Genomic DNA, 22,281 nt, shown 5'->3' with positions numbered 1-22,281 from the left:
CGGCCCCGCGCCCCCTCGGCACCCGGCGGAGCCGCAGGACCGGCCGGCACGGCGGCGCTCCCGCAGCCAGCGGGTCACCGGGGCAGCGAGCGAGACGCCGGCCCCCTCCGCGCCCGCCCTCGCCGCCGGGGCCGGGCCCGCTCCCCGCGGCGGCCCCCGCCCGCCCGTGTCACGGCGCGGCGCCCCCTCCTTCCCCGCCCACCATTTTCTTCCCTCCCAGACGGGCACGGGCGCGGGCACGGGCGCGGGCACAGGCACAGCCGCAGGCGAGGCGAAGCGGCTGCCTCCGTCTCCCTCCCCTTCTCCTCAGATGCCCTTTGCTGCCGCTGCAGGGTTATTATTACAGTATGTGGCTGCTCCCGCTCCCTCCCCCTCCCCTCCGCGCCGCTCCGCGCCGCTGGCCGGGCGCCGCCGCTGCGCAGCGCCTTGGCCCCGCTCCGCGCCTGGACGCCGCCCCGGCCCGCGCCGCTGCTGCTGCCGGGGGGTGCCGGGCCCCGCGCGCGAGGGGCGGCCCGGCGCGGGGACTCCAACGGCCGCGCGCGAGCGGCACACGGCTGCCGCCCGCCCCGCCGCTCCCCTCAGCGCCGCGGGCGGCCGGGGGGGCCCGGCGCTGCCCCCCGCCCCCGGCGGAGCGCGGCCGGCGGCGGAGCGGCCGCTGCCCTGGCTCCCAGACAGCGGGGGGACGTGGGGCTGCGGATTATTGCAGACTAAGCAGTCTGGCGCTGCAGCAGCGGGCGGGGGGAGGCGGGCGGGAGCGGGCGGGCAAGGCAGGGGGAGTGTGTATGTGTAAGGAGGGGACGGGAGGGGAGGGGGGAGAGCTGGCGGGCAGCCAGCTACCATCAGAATTAGCTCATTGTTCAATATAACCAGTACTGGCAACCAAAATCCAGCCTGAGAGAGACTTTCCCCCAGCCACCCCCACCCCTTTTTCTTTTTTCTCCAAGGCTGCACTTTGGAAGAGGTGCAGTCATTCTTCCCCACACCCCCTACCCTCTCTCCACTCCCCCAACTATAAATTCCCTTCTGTAGCATGCTGCCCTTTTAAAATCCACATTTGTGTTTCAGATCATGTAGAAGGGACAGAAAGGGAACAGGGAGCGGGGGCTTTTGTCTGTAAGTATATGCAATTCCAATCCAACAGAATTTTATTTTTTTTAATTAATCCTCTCTCTCTCTCTCTCTCTCAGTCTCTCTCTCTCTCTCTCTCTCTCTCTCTCTCTCTCAATTTGTTTCTTTTAATTTCCCTTTGTCCTTAGGTGGACTTTGCTGCAGCTTGCCTTTCCCCCTCTCGGTGCACATTTCCAAACAGGCTTTCTTAAAGATGAGAAAACGTGCAGTATATGTATTTAACTCTTTGTCTTTATGTTTTAAGGGTGGATTTCTAGGTTGGGGCTTTTTCTGCACACATGCAAAGGGAGATGAGAAATGGTTTTCTAAAACTGTTTCCTTTTTCTTGCTTTTGCACTCCACAAACACCAAAATGCATTTTTTAACCTAATGCATTTAGCTTTTTTAGCGTGCATGCAAGGCTCTCGGATTGGGTTTTCATCTCTTTTCTTCTCCCTTATAAAACGAATCTCCCTCTTCTCCGCCCTGACACTGGATTCCTCTCAGGCTGCCGGCGTTTATTTTTAGAAAGCAGTCATTCCTGCAACAGCCTTCTGCATTTTTGCATGTGCAGCAGTTAAATTTTGGGTGGTTCTTCTGAGAGAAAAAAACCCCCAAAGCAACCGTATTTTGGTGAACATTTACTGTTGTGCTTTTTTTCCAAACGTTTCTGTGTACATTTATAGATATACGAGTTTGCAGTTTTAAATCCAACGTGTATGTGTGTGTCTGTGTGTAAACATATGACTCATGCCTAATTACATTTCATACATATACACTATAGGTAAGAAATAGATAATCGATAGAAGAGAACTTTAATTTTGGTCACTATATGAAAACTGATAAAGCAGGTATGCTACAGTTTCAGTCAGTTAAGAGAGTGGTAATTTAAGGTACCGTTTAAATGAGGTAGGACCTACTCTCTTTTTTTATCTCTCCCTATTTAAAATGGGGGGGGGGGGGGTAGTGGAATAGAGAGGGAGAAAAAGCTGGAGGTTATGTAATGCAGTGCCATTTCCAAAAATACCTACTCTCTGGGCCATTACATCGTGAAAACCTGACACTGTTTTACTTGTTTCTTGATTGCAAAAAACCCACACTTTGCAGTATGCCTGGGAACAATGGACCACCTTTACAGTAAGCATAGGGGTTTTTATCGTCTTAACTGATTTTTAGGTGTGTTAACCCTTAGGTATAGTACTCGAGTTTCACAATGTACCAAGTGCTAAGAATAGTGTGGGGTTCTGCAGTTCCTGGTACCAGGGATTCCTTTGTCCTATATTTAAGCCTACAGACCACTAAAGTACAGACATGCATGATATATAAGCATACATGTGGTTAGAATAATTTGCGTGACTTTAATCTTAGCCACTGAAGCTTATACATGTCTCTGTTATGTATAACATGGCCACTGCTATGCTGGCAAAAAAACCCTATTAAATATTGTGACAGTTGGAATTACTTTTTTTTTTCATTTTTAATTTTTTTAAATTGTTTTCAGATTGTTCTCCTTGTGCTACTTGAGAGAAACTGCAATCCCAAGACTTAACAGAATCTAAAAATGGTAAGAATTGGTTGCTTTAGCAAAGAATCAATAATTTTTTGTATAAATACAAACCTTCTTTCCCCATACCCAGTACTTATTTATAAATACAACCTTTATAAGACATACTTTTTGAGGCTGTGGGGAATTGCCATATGATGACTGATGTACTCTGAAAACCTCCGTATGTTGGATCTTTGATTTTCTTGCATTTTTTGAATAAAAATCTGAAATCCCTCTTTGTGCAGTAAGGCTTATTTAATTGAAACAAGAAGTGTTTAGGTTACTATGAAAAATATACATCATAACACATGTGGGAATACTTGCAGAGAAAACAATATCCAATAACTTCAGCCCTGCCACCTTCCTCCCAAAAAGAAGAAATAGGTCATTGCTTTTAGTAAGTGAAGCAGATTTAATGTTAGTCTGTCAGGGAACTATGGAAGATGCAAACTGGATTTTCTTACTTGGTAATTTTTTTTGGAAGGTTAGCCTTTCTTTGTGATACAGATCTGTTCCAGAAAAAATGGCTAGGCCTCAGCCTAACTGAGCCTAGAGGCACTTAGCTGGACTGTATTTGTTGAACAATGTTCCACAGTAACCTGTTTCCTTCAGTGCAAGTTGTATTTATATTTTTACTGATTAAAGCAAATTTGTTATATTCTGAGATATTACTGCTGACAAACACCTAATTTTAAGGGTGAAATGGTATACGTCTAAATATTCTCTAAATATGACATTCTCTAAAAAGGATTGTCTGAGAATCAGCAGAACAAAGAATTTTTTTTTTTTACAGAAAAAAGTATATAAGTAGGCAGAATTGGTGTAGGTGCTGTGTAGTCATATAGCGTTCTTGATTGACCATGCAGTTATCACTGAAGGATGTCTGAATACATGTACAGACGTAAACGTGTTTTGGGGGCTACGTGATGATACCGTGGTCAAAAACTGGTTAATTTGTATGGGGCAGTGGCTTGTCTGAAGTAGCATTGCATGGAGTGTACATTAGTAGAGAATATTCTCCAAAATGTGAGGTTCTCGGGGACATATTAAGATTGGTTTAAAATAATTGCATGAAGTATCCTTCTCTGGTTCTGTGGGGTTGTTTTGATGTGGGGGAGGAGGGATGATCAAAGGATGTTTCAAATAAGCAAATATGTAATGTTATAAAGGCTTTTTTTTTTTTGGCTTGTTGTTTTATCTGCAAAAATAAACTTGCAAATTCTGGAGTTTTAGTCTATTCTGGAACCTACTTTCATCAAAGTGCTTTGCTCATCTGTGTATAAATGAATAGTTGGGGGTGGGGAATTAAAAGGGAAATGATTCACTTAAACTGTGAATGGAAATCATGTTAAAATACATTTTGTTCACACAACTGTGGAATATTGGATAAGGCAACTGTTTTCCTACCAACACCAAGGTGACAATCAGCCCACATTTTTAGATGGAATGCAGGCTGTTATGTGCAATATATGCCTATCTATGGAACAAAAGATTATTTTAAGTTTAGTTAGGCATAAAAGAGCCACTGATTTTTACCAGCAGATGGTTCTATAAATCTAGCAAGGTTCCAGTAGTAGTCAATGAAATCAGTTTTGTAAAGCCAGTCTCCAGGCCAGAATATAAAATACAACTTAGGACTTTTGAAATGCAGAAAAAAAAATAAAATGTAGTTACCCACCTGTCTAGTCCTATTGTTAGTTCTGCAGTGTAACATAAAAAAATCTCATTTGGCTGTTTTTGACAAGTTCTTTTATTTGTTATGAAAAGGCCTAATTCTACTTTTTCATGACTGTTGATCAGAATTTCAGTGTAGGAAAGACTAGGTTTTGCCCCAGCTTGCAAGGTTGCTTAAAATGTGATACTTGGCAGTCTTATCCCCTACCACCACCTTTTCTTTCCTTTTCTTTCATTTTTGGCACAGTAACAATGAATGTAATTTTAAGTCAGACCACTGACATACTTTCCTTGCAGTAGTGGACACACTTGGCTTTGGCATATTGTATTTATTGCAAGTGTTTCCTTAGCCATTCTAATTTGCAGGAAGAATTCTTTACAGAGCAACACTTTCTACACTGAAATATGTGATTGTAAAAGTGCTTACATTGTTTTTAATCTAACAGCATATGCAAAGGCTCTATCCTGCTGTCACCAGTCAGTGAAAGTTTAGCTGTTACATTTCACCAGGCTGAACTAAACCTTAGAAAACAGGGGAAAACAGCCTGCTTATTCCTTTGCTAAACTGAAAGTTCATTAATTATTTAGTTAAGCTTACAGTAAAATTCAGAGTGAACAGAATAAACTTGCTGAGTGAGAACAAATTAATTCCTGGTTTAACTTCACTGTCTTACCTTGTTAGTTTGTTCGTGTTCTTATGCCATAAAACTGTTCTTAAAATTGCTTACAAGTAAAAGCAAATAACGTAGAAGGTTAGTTTTCAATGCTGCTTCTCCTTTTCCTAGTGTTTGAATTAGGATTTCCTCATACCTGGCTAATTAATCTTTCTTGGAGCTGTTTAATAACATCATCAATAATTTAAAGAGAAATTGAAAGGCAGAAAAATGTACTTTCTATTATTATAATTTTAACTCATGGACATTTTGAGCCATCTTACACAAGAACACCTGCCATTTGAGGATCTGTCCTTGTGTATTGTATTTCTTTAAGTGACCACCTAAAGGAAGAAAGAACCTTTTGTATTTATGTGCAGTGTATAAAATCCTGAAGTGATTTTAATTGCTCTTTTTATTGCAATTCCTAGAATTTCTGCACATCACCTCCATGGGAAGTGCTGCATGTCATAAAATACAAATTTAGATTTTAGTGCTAGTTAAGAAAAAAATATGCTTGGCCTCTGTAATTCCGTCATTGGAATAAAGGATCTTGTCAGAAGAGTGAGGGCAAGGAAGTCTTAATACCAGTTTCCTGTGACCTCAGAAGAGACTTCTAGCAAAACCAGGAAAGGCTTTTTCTAATGGTAAATGTTTTTAAAGAAAAATCAAGCAGGCATTTTAGACACTGGACAAAGTGGTGCATTTGTTTGCTTCTGAAGCACTCAGGGGTGTCCTTTTCTCCTACTCGTATTGAAGCTTTTGTAGAATCATAGAATCATTTAGGTTGGAAAAGAACTTTGAGATCAAGGCCAACCTTAACCCAGGACTGCCAAGTCCATCACCAAACCATGTCCCTAAGCACCATATCTATGCATTTTATAAACACCTCCAGGGATGGTAATTCCACCATCTGCCTGGGCAGCCTTTAGTTTTCACATACTTGAAAATAAAAAAAAGATATTCTAAAGCAGCTCATTCATTTAATTCTGATTTACCACAATTAGATGGCTTTCTTAAGCACTAGTGGTGTGAAATCTCTCGGCTACGTGTTGTACAGTATAGCCTTTTTCCAGTGAGTTATATGCAGATATCTTTACACGTTCTGAAATTTCCTGTGCCTATAAAATTACTTCACCTTAGTTGGAACAATTGTTCATAACTTCAGGATTATCTGTGGAGAACGGAGCCTGGGATTGTTCTGGCAGAGGCAGGCATAATTTTGAACCTTTTATGTGCTCTGAGGAATAAGAAGAATTAGATATTAGGATGAGACATTATATCCAGCCTAATACTAGACAGACAGTGGACAAATGCAGCTCCTGATCTGGCATGAGAAAACTCATACTTTGTTGATTATTTCCAAGTCTGGTACTGGAACTGGGCTCTCCTTTATGCAGTTCAGAATGGCATAGGAGCTGCAGGACTATATCAGATCCTCTTCTGTTCATGTGTAGCCATGGGCAGAATTTGGTCAAGACAAGTAATTGAGAGGGATGAAAGCTAAGCAGTTTTGGCCGCCTGAATGTGCATATTGTGCTTGTTTATTATGCTTATGTGTTGTGCATGAAGAATACATTGGGTGCAGTTTGCTCAAAGCCACTTGATTCCTGAAAACTTTAGGAGAATTAAAACCTTTCCAGCTTAGAAGATAGAGAAATACAAACTCACTTTTTGCCATACTTCTGTCAAGTCAGCAGTTCAACTGCACAAAAAAACACCTTTACTTGATTATGACTAGAGAAATTTGAAGTGGGGTTCCAGAAAAAGTGATTTTTGTCCCAAGATGTAGATGCTGTGGATATTTCTGTGGTACAGTTCTTATACACAGTAAAAGAGAAAAGCTCTGTATGTATGTGTTTCTACCCAGACACAAACATGCATGCTTTGAATGCTAAATTTTTGTGACTATGCACCAGCATACTTTATCTGAACAGAACTGTGTGGACACATGAGATCGGAAGTTTATGTAATACTTTGTCCAGGACAAATCTTCACTGAATGTTTTTTAACAAATGGTGGTGTCTTGGAAAGTCAGCAATAAGAATTAATATACACCTTGTAATACTACAGTCATGACATTGATTTATTGATTTTTAAGTCTTGGGATCCAAAGGCTTCCCCAACAATCTCTTCTTTTTTTCACATGGGAATACTGCTGCCCCACACCTGAGTTCTGATCCTTGTGTGTATGGCTAAAGAGAGGGCAGAGGGACTACATTAAATAGCCCTCAAACAACTTCATAAACATAACCCAGTAGTTATCATTGTCTGGGACAGGATATTTTAATAAAAATATTTTTAAATATTTGTATTTTGTTTTTATTTCAAATATCTTTTCACCTCATGAAGCCATATTGGTCGACAGTGCAATCTGGAAAGGTGCAAAAATGTTCTTTTCAAATGTTTAGTGTAGAATAATACTATGAATCATTGAGTGCTACATGAAATTCAATTTAGACTGCTGGTGTGGCAAATTCACAGTAGCACTACTGAATGAATCCCTATGTAGATGTTCCTGGGAGGATCCCTGATGTTTCTTTCTGTAAATACTGCATTAAAAAAAAAAACCAAACAAAAAAACTTACACCCACCCTCAGAACAGGTAGTGTTTTCTCATCCTGCAGGAAGAAATGTTTCTGGATTAATTTTGTTAATACTAACCTTATTGTCTACTAGAGTAGCATACCTGTGTGGGAGTAAGTTGAAAAAAGTTAAAGTAAATTTGTGTGTTCTCAGTGGAGGTGGTATAAGCCTTGGCTTAATATGTATATTATCAGAAAGAACTCCTGAATTCTTACAGCACTCATGTTTAGAAGACATGCATTGGCATCATAGAGCTACTCAAAAAGATTTAAGTTAGAGAAGGGAACAAATCATCCTTCTTTATCTTCCTTCTTTGTTTGAACATGACTATATCTGTGATAAATCTCCATCATGAAAGAATATGAGTTTAAACAATTCTATTCCTGCTGGCAGAAGAAAATCCTGTGGAAACATTGGTAAATGTCCTTACCCTTACTTTCTCAGCTAAGTAATTGTATAAGGTAACATGAACAAAACCTAGAAACAATACTTGGCAGGGAAAGTTCTTTTCCTGTGTGACTCCTCATCAGATAAGTCCCAGAACCGATGGATTTTTATTGCTTTGAGCCGACAGAACTTACATGATAGTTTGTGGTTTTGTATTTGGAGTAGCAGTTAAGCTACATTAAATGATACTAGATGCTGGTAATATGGTGACTGCAGGTAAATGTACCATAATGCTTTCAAGCACCTGTTATACTATCATCAGCTGTGGCCATTGCATCTCTTCTAATGAGGTAAGTACTGGCTGTACAATGTGGATTTGTCTCCCATTTCCAAGTGTACCACTGGGGCTTTTAATACTTGTCTGAAATATGCTGGTTGGGCAAGAGGTTGGCATCTCATGAGAGGAAAGGCTTTTGTGTTTGGGCTCTGCAGGAAAGCAGTCGGCAGAGGCAGTGAGCTTGCCACCACTTGGAGAACATCGGTTGTTGGATTTCTGGTCATCTTTCTGGTATGTGTGAGAAATGTAAACAAAACTTAACAAACAAAACCGTTTTAGTCCAAAGCAGTGTGTTAAGTCTTCTGTAAGTTACAGTATTCAGGCCATTCATTTAGAAAAACTGTATGAACTTTAAAAATGAAACACTTTTGCAGAGTCAGCTTGGTGTAAACATTTTGTATATCCCAAAATTGGAAGGAGAGAACTGGGAGAGCACACAGGAGAAGCACTGTTTTGGGCTGTCGCTATTCTCTCTTCAGGGTCTGCCTACTGACCACTGTTCTTGTTGGTCTTTCCCTTAAGAGCAAAACTCAATGGAGGGCGAGACTGGGCTAAATGGACTTTTCGGTCAGTCTGTGAGCATGCTGCTTTTCTTCCACGTCTGTTGATCCAGTAATTTGTCGCTATTGGGTATGAAACTACTGAAGAAATTAACTGTGGGGCCTTTTTGGTACTGAATTTTGCTGCCATGCTGTACGTTCACCTGACTTTGTAACAAGAGGCTTGGTTCTGCATCTTGCTCTGCAGTTACCATTAGGTGTAGATACAAATAGTTATTAATTAAACTTTTCATTACCTTATTGCACTGAAGAGCAAATTACAAACTCCTTTGTAATTGACTGAAAACTCAAATACTATTTTAATTTTCAGGCTTGTAACTGTTGTTTTTCTGTGTGTGCATGTTAAGTAAAACAACAAAAGCTACCATTGTACTGCAGAGGCAAACGAAATGAAGCGGAAAAGGTGCTGGGTTGCACTGGGTTCTGAGTTTGGTTTTTTGGAGGCATCGTTTGGTTATTTCAATTTCTGTAATGTTTTAGTTTCAGAGTTCATGCACAGAAATTTACTGGTGGAATAAAGTAGTTTGCAGCCATTATATGGGTTAATGGAGCTTTCCATATAATATACATTTGTTTATTATTGTTCTGGAATAATTGCATTTATTTTCCTTTCAAGTAGTGTGATACTCTGGTAATGAGTGTCTTTGTTAAAATAATGAATTCAGTCAGAAGTTGGGTGAGCATTTATGACAGCATTCACAATGTACCACTTGATTTCTTTTTCTCTTACTCTTCATATGTGTGGTAAATATTAACAATGCTTTGCAATGTTTTTTGCATATTAATGAAGTAAAAAAGCAGCATGAGAGCACTTGTAGCACACAAGCTGGATTCATCCTTACTAGTGCAGAAAAGTGCAAACTGATCTGTCTAAAAGTTGCGTTACACTTAGGTAGGTGTGGGGAGGATTCCTCTCCAGGGAAAAAGGAAGTGTTTTCTATAACTAACCTCATTCAATCACGTATGTCAGAAAACAGCTCAAGTTTCTGTTGAGTGTTCTTATCAGCTAAAGAATTTGGCCAGAGTGTGGTGACTATATACTCAAGCTAGATTAGCTTGTGTTTTCCCCCTCCTCAACACCATACTCACTCAGTTTTGGAGGCCAGTAGTCATGTAAGAGACTTGGAACAATGTGCCCGCTCTAAGTGGTTAGCTACCAGCATCCTTTCCTGCAGCAAAAGGCTCTGCAGCAGTAGAACCCATTAGTCTTAAAAGCATGTTTTAGCAAATTTTGCACAGTCACTCAGTTAATTTTCTTATATGTGTCATGGGATGCTCTAAGTACATATGTAAAAGATGCAACTTGTATAGTGTGGGTGAGGATAGGAGCAAATTCTTTGAAGAAGCTGATACAGATGAGCCAAGGTAGGAGACTACAGAGGGGCGGACACTTCAGTGCAGCCTGGAAACTAGATGTTTTGAGAACAATGAAAGAAACAATGAATTAATATGGGTTTATAGGAGACAATTTGTACTTAAAATCTAGAAAAACTGCTTCCAAGGTCACTTACTTATGTTGTGTAGGGAAGGAGCAGATGACATCCTATTCTGTGAAATTGACAGAAATTGAAGAAGTGATGAACAAGAACTGCGAAAAAATTCTAATGAATAAAGTTGCTAATTCATGTGCAGCATGAAGAGGGGGATGCAAGGAAAAGCATACTTGTCTCATTTAGTCTTTTTCATCTCTATGTGGCTGTGAGTTTGAGTCATCAGATGGGGAGGAATAAAAAGCAGCAGTAATATCTTCCCCATGAAAAGGCAGAGCCAGCAAATGATGCTGGTGCAGAGAAGTCAAAGGCAAGTTCAGGTGTGCAGTTGTCCTGCCATGTCCTGCTGAGATACTGCCATGTATTCATTATTACTGTAATGGCAGATCAAGTCTCACCAAAAAGGTAGGCCACCTGGAGCAATCCCAGCCAGGAGGAGAATGATCATACAGTTCTTCAACAGTTCTCTCAAACCGTTTATCTATCTTTATCTGCTGTGTGGCATTAACCAAGTTAAAGGATTGAAAATTATTCCCCCACCCCCCCCCACCCCCCGATTTTTGAATATTCACAGCACTGATGATACAGAAGCCGTCTGCCCTGACAGTATACTGAAAATGTGGAGTTAGGTTATTGGGGTTACCAGCTGTACCTCAACCAGAGGCTCAGACTTGTGATGATCAAGTTCACAAAACTGGCAGGCCTCACACCTGCTGAACCACATTGACAGTATTTTTAAAGAATTAAGCAAAGGTAATTAAGTTGCATTTTAACTTGGGCAAGTTGGGTTTTCTGATGTTTCAATAGGGAAAATTCTTCACTGAGCCAGTTTCAGAGCCAGCCTATCGCAACAGCAGCATCCCATTTGATCACAAGTACAACTTCTTGAATACAGCAAAGGTTCATCAAAACTTCACTGACTCTTTGAAATAAGGAGTAGCCATGAGCACTGTTGATGTAGCCCTGTCATTGCCCTCTCCAGAAGATTCAGAGGACAAAGGTGATGGATAGCAGACTGTGACCCAGCTAAACTCTTGAGAAGCAGCGACCATTCACCTGACAGTTGCTGTATGTATTAAACCCTGTGTGCTAGGTTTGGAACATGGTGGACATGAATATTATATGCCTTTGTAATGGTCTTCTTACAGTGTTAAAAATAAACTACTGCAGATGGGAGCATTAGTTCACCACTTGCACTTAAGTAAATACATTGATCCTAGCACCAGCTATCCTTCCAGTGTTTTTTAAAATTAATTAGTTTTTTTAACAGAATTATTTATGTGGTGTTCAATCAGTGGTGCGGTAAGATGTTCTGTTTGTGCATCTGGATTGTGATGGTAGGCTGTTGGTTACAAAGAGAACTTTTTACTGCAGTGGGAGGCATTTGGGCGATTGAGAAGCGCATGGTAGAATGTTCTGGGAAAGGTCACTACAGCTCCAACCAGCTGGTAACTAAGAAACTTCAAAAAAACCTGCAAAGTTATAACTGTTTCAACTTAGCATGCAACTATGTTATAATTTTTATTGCAAAAGAAAGTGCTTTGGGACTCAATTTAGAAAGACAATCTGCTAGACAGTTTCGGTGATGCTGAGACCAGCCACAAAGGAAACCATCTACAACTTTTCCTCTATGACCCCGATACTATTGATTGATGTCATTGCAACACAGAGCAATGATGGTGAAAAATCCCCGAACTAAAGCAATATAGGTACAGAAATAAGGAGTGGCGTTCCTTTCCAGCTGTACAGCCCGTCTCCTGAGGAGGCATGGTAGGTAGATGTCCTCTCCCAGTCCTGGCCCACAGGGCCCTCAGTCCTCACAGCTGCACAAGCGCAGTTTTCATGCTGAGTCAGGGAAGAGCATGCCCCATCCTTTCCTTCTCTTCAACACATACCTCTACCATTTTACTCATTTCCTCAGCACATGGCCATCTTGTGTCTGCTATTAGACTGTTAATCTGTGTGGTAAAGCTTTCCCTTCTACTTTTTCCTTTTCCTCTCTTAGGTAGGCTAGTTTAGAATTATGAGAGAAGACCATCTTTTATGTGGAATTAGGAATTTCTGGAGTATTTGTCATAATTTCTTCTTCTTCTTTTTTTTTTTCTTTCTTTTTCATTCCTCCCCCTCAACAGAACTGGTTTATATGATACAGAAATTATCTGAAACTTCTGAAAAGGTGCTTGATGATGTAGTCAGAGCACTTGGTCTTCTTCTTTAAGCTGGTGGTTTGGAAATCCAGACTGCAGTCAAATTCAACTCCTGTAAGTCTCAAATGAGATTTGATGAACAGGAATTGATTTGTGGTCCCCATGAAGAAAAAACAAAAGAAAAAAACCATACCAATCCACCAACCAACCAAAAAAACCCTGTGGCCTTTCTTGCTTGTTTCTTAACTGTAAAAACCTTGGGAATGCTTAACAGGAGTGTGCTCATTTCGCTAAGTTTAGCATGCCTTAAATCTGTTTGGTTTTTTTTTTTTTCCTTTTGATGGATACATCTGAATGTTTGAAAGATGCTCTTAGTGAGTAGGAATGAAGAGTGGGTAGCATGAAATTAATTTTAGCATTTTAATGTGACTTACACAGTAGATTTAGTCCAGCTATCAGTTTTAAAGCTGGACAAATATTTGTGCTCACCTACTGTTCCTTAAAGAGGGCATGGCTTACAATGGAAGAATAGGCATTAGAGTTTTGAAATGCTGGTTAAACAGATCTTTTGCAATACCGAAAAAGTTTCTCAGTTTGTTGGGCAGAGGAGAAAAGAAAAATCTACTCTAGAAATCCCTCTGGTTTTGAGAAAAAAAAAAAAAAAGTAGCAGTAAGTAGTTCTGGAGTCTGAATGTTGTAAGGGCTGGTAAATAAAACATTTTTGCTTTTCCTGATTTTTAATCTTAGTTTTTATTATGTTTATCTTTTCAAGAGGATGGAGGCTGAAGGATTGAGAAAATATTCTTCATAGATCATCATTTCCTATTTCAAGCAGGGCTTGACTTGGCGGGCAGAATTGCTTGTTGTTGTAGAACACTGTCTCAGAGAGCACTTCCCAGATCACTAGGTTTCTTTCCCCCTGACTTCTCAAAGTGAGAGTGAATGGTTTTGTGTATCACATGTTCTGCCAGGAAGGCAGACTTCCAAGGGTAGTAATGCTGTTAGTCAGATGTTTAGGGGTAATCCACTGATAATTTATGGATGAAGTTTTCTGGCTTGATTTTTTTCCTAAGGTTTATCAAATACTAAGGCTATTAATTTGAGTCAGCATATGACTTATATGCATTGTATAGACTCACAGTAACTTTAGTTATCAGTCCATCCTAAAGTTCAGTATTTCTGTTCTGAATCCCATACATTGGTTATTTAAGCCAAGCCTGTACTCGCATAATAGTCACACAGGAAATACTAAGAAATGAAAATACAGTGTGTATCAATGGAAGCAGTTATCTAGAAATGTTTTCTTCATGCTAACAGCTGGAATGTTGTAAGCCTTACATCGTACTCTGTAATGGAGCATTGCTTTGCACTTTTTCTCTCTCTATAGCTCATCTTGCAACATTAATGCCAGTTGTTTTGAGCTGCTGTAATTGATGAAAAGTTCTTGCTGTTTTTCTAACACCCTAGTTATCAGTATATTTGAATATCTAAGTAGTTTCTGTATTTTATAAAACATATAGCACAGCAGACATCTTTTTTTTTTCTTTTTTCTTTTTCCTCCTGGTGGATTGTAGTAAGTCCTTAGTAGACTCTTCTACACCAGCATCATTTTTCCCATTCCTGAATCTTCCTCCACTTATCCAGGATCCAAACCATGATTCTCCAGCCTTTTAGCATTGCTCACAAGGCAGATTCTTGAAGTCCTTTGGCTGCCCATTCAGGAGTTTGGTACAGTTACAGCAGAACAGTTACTGTCTGTAGATTAGTCCATGTGGTTATCTACCAATATTGGCCACAGTAGTTGTTTTTGAAGAGATATTAAGAAAACAGGATTATTAGGTTTTTTCCCATAGAAAATTACTGTGGAAGGTAGCTCTCTGTGTGTGTAGGGTTTTTTGGTGGTGGTAGTGTAGGTTTTAGTGGATTTTTATTTTGCTTTTTTTTGTTTTAAACTCTGGAGCATAGTTGAGTATATCTTACAATTTACCTCTTTTTATGCCTGCCTCCCACCCCTCCTACCCTCAAACTGCAGTCCCTTTAAGTTCTTATGAATTTGAGGATCCTTTCTTTGTCATTTAACTGCAGGTGCTTATTTTATTCCTGTTAAAATATTAATAGAGATGACAAGGCTTATAGGCTAACCTGAACACATCTTACACTCCATGGAAAATAGAGAAACTCATATTCATCATGATTAATAATACTGTACTCTGACGTTTATTCCATCCTCCTATAGGAAAACTGAAAATACACATTTTTGTATACTTTTCTGGTTTGAACATACATGTCCTGTGGTAGAGCTGAACTGCTATCACTGTTTGCCACCATGAGTTTTCATACAGAAAATATGACTACACAGCAAAATCAAGTCATAGTTGCAGGATGGGTAATCAGTGATTATAAATACCAACAGGAGAGCTCAGGGGTTATTTTGTGTCTTTCATTCCAGTGTCTGAAATTATTAATGTGAACATTAACTGATGAACTCACAGAGTACCCTGCGCTGTGCATTAGTTATTCTATGTTGGCCATACCCAGAGAGCTCAACTGGATTGTCTGAGATCATATATACAGTAATCTAAAATATGAAATAAAATCTGATTCTTTAAACAGTAGAAAGCACTGTGGTTTGTACTGCGGAAAATCATGGGAGAATGTGTCAGAGCAGGCACTGCCTTAGGCTCTGTGTTTTAAATTTCCCTCCTCTGTTTCCTACTTTATAGTAGAGTTCAGAATTTTCTCTTGGAAAGATAATTCAAGGAAACTTCTGGTAATTTCTCCAAGCTACATCTAGTCTGGTTGTGACGACTAATAGCCAACATGCAACTCCACAGAAATGAAAACCTTCCTCAGGTTTCAATATAAATACCATAGTAAGCAGGTACGTAAAGCTTGCCCACCAGGAGTTTAAGTGACAGGGCAAGTTTTGGTTCCCAAAGTGCAAACAAACTCAACTCAAAACATTGACAATCTGACATTCAGGCATTGTGCAGAAAGAGTTCAATTCACAAAACCCCAGAGGCCCAGGAGGCAGACCCAGCAGGAAAATAAGATCTTCACTGTTGTGTGCAGCTTGTACCTCACCACTTCAGTGTTTAATGAGAGCGAGACGAAGAAATGCTCTTATCTTCATCCCAAAGTTGAGGAACTGAAGCACAGGAGGTTTCCAGCTCAGATTCGCTGTAACCGAGATACATTAGCCTGGCATTTATTCACTCTAGCCTCCCGCTGTAGTCAGTGGCTGGCTTTGGATCTGATGCATTTTCCATAGGAATATTTTCCTGTCACAGTCATAGGCCAGCACCTTAACCGTTAAACCCTGCTGCCAGCTATTTTATGGTATGTCTTTATAATGTGTTGGAATTCCTTTAATGTCTAAAATACAGGGTGCTAACATAAAATTAAAGCTGTGTCAATGATCTTAGATAGTAATAAATTCTAGTTCACAGTTCATTGTGAAAGGATTATCAAAGGTGTGTTGCCCTTGTCTCTGCAGTCATCAATAAAGGCAATAAACTTCATTAAATTGCCTTTTGCCCGTGCCTTGTGGCAGAAGAGAGTGGATGTGTGGTCTCACAGTATCTTCAGTAAGTTTATTAATATGGATATCCTCTTATACAGGATTTCTTACAGACATTGCAAAAAAATCCATGCTATGCTGTTTTTAAAAAGCTTGTTGAATGCAGACTGCCATAAACAATATAGTTGAAATACTCAAGGGACAGATCTTGTTGTCGTGTGTAGTCAAAAATATGTACTGAGCAAAAAAGGCAGCTAGGTCGCTGGGCCAAGCTCAACTGACGTTAGACTCTTGGGTTTAGCAATGTAGTCTGTCACATGAACACCACTTGATTGCATTCAATGAATCTCTCTTTGTTAGTAAGAAATTGTATATATTTATGTTACTACAGGTTTATCAACCAAGGTTAACCATTTGGGTAAGCCAGAAGATTTTTCCAACCAGCCAAGAAGATGGGGGATTTCCAAAGGTAAAGTTACTCATGTAATTTGTTTCATCTAATAAACAGTTTAATAAGATGAGAGTTTTCTGGGAAAAAAAAAAAATTGAAAGTTCAATGGGTTTTATTTTATGACTGCTTCAAGAGAGTAGCCAGCTCTCATGATTTCATCACGAGTCTCATGGTATTCTGTTTTTCTTAAAGCCTTGGCTCCTTGACCCAGGCAGTTAACTGAAGATTTCAGCTTTCATTTTAAAATTATGTTTTTACCCTTCAGGCTTGCAGAAAACAGGGACTCTTGCTGGCTACATACCGGAAGGAAAACATACTAATTTTCAAGAGCTCTGTTTCTTAAGCCTGTCTCCTGATTTTACAGGCTTAGCATCTGAGTTTTGAATGCATGATTTTGGCAATTGTCTCTTAGCAATGCAGATGAAGAAGTCAATGATTATGCAGGAGGAGGAAGGTGGTGGTGTTGCTTTTCTTTTTCTTTTGTGTTTTCTGTTTGTGCTTTACTTGGCTTGAGTAACAGGCATACAAAGCATGGCAGTTTTTATCTGAGTTTGACAAGCAGTACCCCAACATAAATGCAGATGTGGCTTGTCAGACAAGATTTGTGAGATTTTATTCTGTTACCATTGCTGGTTTCATAAATGTGAAACAATATGAAATTTGAGTAGGAAAATACAACAGTTACTCAGAACCACAGAATGTACATGTTTTATTTTCATATCCCCTTTCATTACTGACTCAAAATCTGGCAAAAAAAAAAATAAATAGGTAAGTAGAGAGCACATGGAAAACTGTTTTGATTGTTTCAATTCTTATCTAGACTCCAGCTCCCTGTTAACAAAACTCTGCTATTCTATCTAGATAACACTGTATTTTCCACACTATTTCTTTATAAAGTAACCTCTAAAATTTATGGCTGGGCTATTTGCAGTCTGCTATTTGCAGACTCCTGTGCCAGCATGCCAGTCTTTAAATTAACATATATGGCAGTACTGCCATTCTTAACATTCAAAGTATTTCAAAAGTTCAGCTGAGTAGGCTGATAGCAACGCCAGATTATGATGAATGTGAGATATATAGATATATATATATGGTCATACTTATATTAAATGAATTGGCAAATTTTATGAATCAGCTGTGTGTTAACTAGATGATTTTTATTACAAATTTTGTTAGCAGCTTTTAGTAAGTTGTCATTCATCATTAAACAAAGTTGCTCCTGAAACACAGGAATGAAGCTGTGAGCTACGTGCAGTGTAGTAACAATGCTGCATTATATCGGATTTATGAATAGCCATGGTTTTATGCTGTATGTAACTTTAAAAAAGTTTATCAAAAGGGACAATTGTTTCTCAGCTAGTCAAAAATTATTATAGTTTTTTTCCTCGGAAGTGATTGCATTCCTGCTTTTTAAATAGAATGCATTTTTTGTAGCCTTTATGTAGTTCTTCAAAATATATTTAGTGTAGCTTAAAAGGACCAGGTTTTAGAACTAGCTCCAAATTTTATATCACAATTGATCTTTAAAAGCACCTTGACTGTTAGCTGCACACAATCCACCTTCTAGCAGAGTACCACCCTTAACAGAAACTGGGTGTCTTTGGAATCTAATGTTTTTCATCTATCCTATAAAATTAATCAGGGTAAATTGCTGAGGAAGACTGCAGAAAGTGCTCTGTCCTTCAGCTCAACAGTTTTATGTACTCAATGTTAAACAGCTTGAACTACTGAAAGAACAAATTAAAATTAATATATTTTTTGAAAGATATTTCAAAGAAAAGTGCTTTTTTGTTTTCATGCAACCAACAAATATAAAAGGATACATTTCTTAAAGACAATTTATTTCCAGACCTAGAAGGGTCATATGGGACTTTTTATCTTATGATTGTATGGCAGAATTTCAGGGCTGAGATTGTTTTCACAGCTGAAAAGGAACTACCCAACACAATGCTTTTGGAAATTTGCCCAGACCTTTGGTCTGTGTGGTGTGCCTGTTAGCATGTGTGAGTTTCTAGTTTTCTTCTCATATCCTGTAATGATACACAAGTAGCAAATCTACTCAACTAAAAAGCAAAAACACTATCACAAAGATGGAATTTTCTAGAGTCCTCTGAGGAAGCAGGTTTGTGCAGTCACTGAAATTTAAAAGTTATTTTGTCAGTCTGAAATTGTCTTTTGCAAAACCCCCAGTTTGGCTCTAGCAAAGGCAAGGTATGTTTCTTCCCCTGGCTTGCAGAGCCCTTCTGCACATGTACTGGCTGAAGTGTGCTCAGTTTCTCCATTGTTTTGATGCCCCAAAGGGAGATGGCACCATTTGCCCCTAGGAAAGAATTTTACCCTGTCCAGCCTGAAAACTGCTCCTGGCTGTGTGCAGTGCAGAGCCCCAGGGGAATTAATCTACCTGAAAGCAGAATTTATCCTGTAAACTATGATAAAGACAGTGGGAGAGCCATGGGGTGGCTTCCTTCCCAGCACAAGTAAATATAGCAAATATGGACATTCCAGTGGAAATTAGGGCTTTGAGGAGCCAGGAAAGGAAAACTGCTGAAAATTGCACTTTCAGTTGTGCAACTGCTATGTGTTTAATTCAGAAATTCACAACTCTCACATCAGAAAAAAATCAACTTGGAGAAGATAGCTTCAATTTCTTAAATAAGCTAAAAGCATTCTGCTTGTACAACAAACACGTCCTAAGCAATAAAAACAATAAAACACTTCTTAAACAGAGAAACTACAGATTTTTTCCAGGATTTACATTTATTACTAGCTAAACATTCTTTAAGATCCCTCAGTGAGATGTCATGAATAAAGTACTTTAAGCTAGTGCTCAGCCTTTAGGCTTCCTTCTGAGACTTAAACTGAAACATGTATTTGGACACTTTGCTGCATAGGCATAGACTTCAGCCAGTGAAAAAATCTGTCTAAGGCAGCTGGCTGGTACGGCACACCACCTCCTTACTTGTTCAGGGACAGGTAACACACTACAATGTCTTCAGAGTACTCATTTCAATGAAGTACTATAAGAAAGTCACTTATTAGTGTATGCTAGCTGCTTAAGCTGTAAGGTGTTTAAACGGTGAGCAGTCTAAGCTGTAAAAGGGTCTCTTAATAATAAGACGATCTTTCATAGCCAAGATACACTTTTTATGTTGGAGGCCAAGTAAGCTTGGGGTTTAAAAAAAGCAAGCAAACAAATTAATTATTGCTAGATAATACAATTAACATTTGTTTTTTGGTTACCCGAGTTGGTACTGAGTTACATTTCAGAGGCATTTGGTGCTGTCTGTCAATTTGTGGACACAAGTTTTGCATTCATGACACTGGGACACTGTGCTTGCCTTCTGCGCTTCACGTGTGCAAAGCAGGTAATTGCCCCTTTTCAGCCCAATTTGTGTGCCAGAACTACTGCACACACAGCATGTGCAGGTACAGTTTTACACCTGAGCTGTCCCAGCTATTATGAAGGGCACAGAAATGGCTTGGTTTGGCAGGAGTGAGAAAAGTAATTTTGAGGAATAGGGTAAGGATGTACGGCTGGTGGCAAACTGCAGGAAGGGTTGTGACTCCATGGCTTCTTCCCCTGTAACTTTTCTGGGATGACTGGGATCTCTCCAGCTGCAACAAGCATCTGGATTCCCCATTTCAGCTGTGGAGGATTGTTTATTTTGCGTTTTGTCTGCTGGGGGACGCTCATTCATCCCCAAGCAAAGACTCTTCCTCAGATGCTGCCTGGTTTTTGAACAATCCTTTGCTCTCTGTGGCATTAGTGTTTATAGTGGATCCAGACAAGTTTAGTAGGTGTTTACTTCTGAATTCAGCTAGGGCACTGTGGAAAACATAGGATAACAGCAGGGAGGACCCCACCGAACAGACTTCTCCAAAGCACAGCTAATACACAGCTAACACCGTTTTTCCTTTCTGCAGGGAAGTCTCCCCATCTCGAAGGAAGTAAATCGCAAGAAGAAAAGTGAGGCAGAAGGGGCATGCCTGGTTCCAGTAAATGGCGATGGACTCCATTTCACCAAAATCGATTACCTCTACTCTTTTTAGTCATAATTTTTCCATTTGTATTACATATGGTGTATGGGTTTGATGAGGTCATGGTGTCATGTATCGGGAATTGTTTCTGTGTAAATCATCAAGTGTAAGAAGAAACTATGGGACTCTGAGCCTTGCTTTAGAGAATAACAGTGGATAAACGTGTACCATAAAAATATTTTTTAGCATTCAGACTCAAATGAAAGCTCTCAGAATTTCACACTGTGAATCCATGTTTACAAACATTACAGGTGGGCCCTCAGGCCTGGTTCTACCACAGCAATGTCTTATTCCACTACTCAAACTCCACTGCTCACACACACACAACCGGTAAACTGCTCTCTCCATTACCACCATCCCAAACTGCTTCTTGCAGAGGCTGAGAGTCCCCCTTTTTTTCATTTAGATGTAGCAAGCCTAGTGGTTTATTTTCATTGATTGTCTGTATATCTCTATATTTTATCCATGTACTCTTTTGATGTATAGAAGTAGTATGAAACTCATGGTTTCCTTGTGGTAAGTGATTGTGATGCTGCCACGGGATTTGAGACACTGATGAATGGTGCTATTTTGGACTTTAAATATGCTCCTTGGCAAGGTAGCTCTGATGGAGTTATTTTTTTCTTTCCATGTTCTGAGAAGGTGTTGGTACTTTGTTTTTCTGAATGTTGTTCTTTAGACTGGACTGACTTGTTTACTTGTGTCTTCAGTGTGGCTTTCTTATTCAGTGTGGTAGGTGAGTAACTACTTATAGTGTACAAGTGAGGAACTGATTCCCTATCAGGGTCCACTCACAAACATGCAGTTATAGTGGGAGCAATCACAAAACTGTAATTTACGTAAAATCTCCTTTCTGACTCCTATCCACCTAATGGAGAAAGATGAGCAATAATTTTCCACCAACCTCTCAAAATCTCTTTTGCTTTTTGCCTTTTTTTTAAATAGCCTTTTTTAAAGAAGGGACAAATTTAATGTCTTCTTCAAAACCATAAAATAGGGGATATAATAAAAAAAACACAGCAAATTTCTGGGAGGAGAAGTTCTAAAGGGGAAAGAGTACATTTCCACAGTACTGTCAACATGTGGACTTTACATTTTTGTTCTTGCTCCCAGACTACTATCAATACAAAACAACACAAAACACAAAATTAAACAGTATCATCTGCTCATGGAGTGTTGTTGTGTTAGACACAGTCTGAAAGCCCACCTTAATTTTTTATATAATTCTGTCTTTTAGCTCTTCCTTTTACAGGGCAGGCCTTGTTCTGAACTGTTTTAGCTTCTGACTGTTAAATACAAATGCATGCACCGCAGTTCCTAGATTTCTTTCCTTTTCCCACCTTCTGTATCCCTCTTCTTGTACATTTTATTTTCCGATAGATTAGATATGTCTACTGTGCTGTATATAAAGCAAGAAGTAATATTCAGCAGTTGTGGCATTTATGTATAGTTGCAGTTGTGTACTGCTGAAAATGCAGGCTTTTGTAATGATGTGATCTTTAATAATGCACTACAAGTACCCAATGTATTTTAGCTATTTTAGTAGGATTTGTTCAATAAATATGCAAGCTCTAAGGGTAGCTGTGGTGTCTATTTCTTATTATTGTAAGAGGAGGGCTCCTTTTCTCTTTGTTAGCACCTGTTCTTTACATGACTTCTGAGGTTTTTTCAGGAATATCTGGTGAAGTTAAAGGTGATTCTTTTTGTTGTCTGCTAAACAATAGCTATTGAGATAACCTAAATGCCAGACCTGGATCTGGAAAATGATAGCTGCTGGACAATGGT

The 22,281-nt window shown here is 39.6% G+C and overlaps 1 protein-coding gene across 3 annotated transcripts; it reads left to right on the top strand.

The window, feature by feature from the left end:
* Positions 1-232: 232 nt before the first annotated feature.
* Positions 233-22,076, top strand: NREP (neuronal regeneration related protein). 3 transcript variants are annotated; one of them, XM_055699610.1, is made up of 5 exons: positions 233-345; positions 1,066-1,113; positions 2,609-2,671; positions 16,399-16,476; positions 20,383-22,076. In XM_055699610.1, the coding sequence occupies exons 3-5, from the start codon at positions 2,669-2,671 to the stop codon at positions 20,506-20,508; spliced, it is 207 nt and encodes a 68-aa protein (XP_055555585.1). In that variant the 5' UTR covers positions 233-345; positions 1,066-1,113; positions 2,609-2,668; the 3' UTR covers positions 20,509-22,076. The 3 variants fall into 3 exon arrangements, with proteins under 3 accessions (XP_055555585.1, XP_055555587.1, XP_055555586.1); XM_055699612.1 differs by lacking the exon at positions 233-345 and adding an exon at positions 820-961; XM_055699611.1 differs by lacking the exon at positions 233-345 and having other exon boundaries at positions 820-1,113.
* Positions 22,077-22,281: the final 205 nt, after the last annotated feature.

The sequence above is a fragment of the Falco cherrug genome, chromosome Z (assembly GCF_023634085.1).
Source record: "Falco cherrug isolate bFalChe1 chromosome Z, bFalChe1.pri, whole genome shotgun sequence".
NCBI lineage: Eukaryota > Metazoa > Chordata > Aves > Falconiformes > Falconidae > Falco > Falco cherrug.
The sequence above is the reverse complement of the archived record's forward strand: the minus strand, read 5'-3'. Positions and strand labels throughout refer to the sequence as shown.

What these genes read in the sequence shown, in the direction of transcription:
- NREP (XM_055699610.1), top strand. An exon ending in AAGATGGGGGATTTCCAAAG is followed by an intron (nt 16,477 to 20,382) that starts GTAAAGTTACTC and finishes TCCTTTCTGCAG; the next exon opens with GGAAGTCTCCCCATCTCGAA.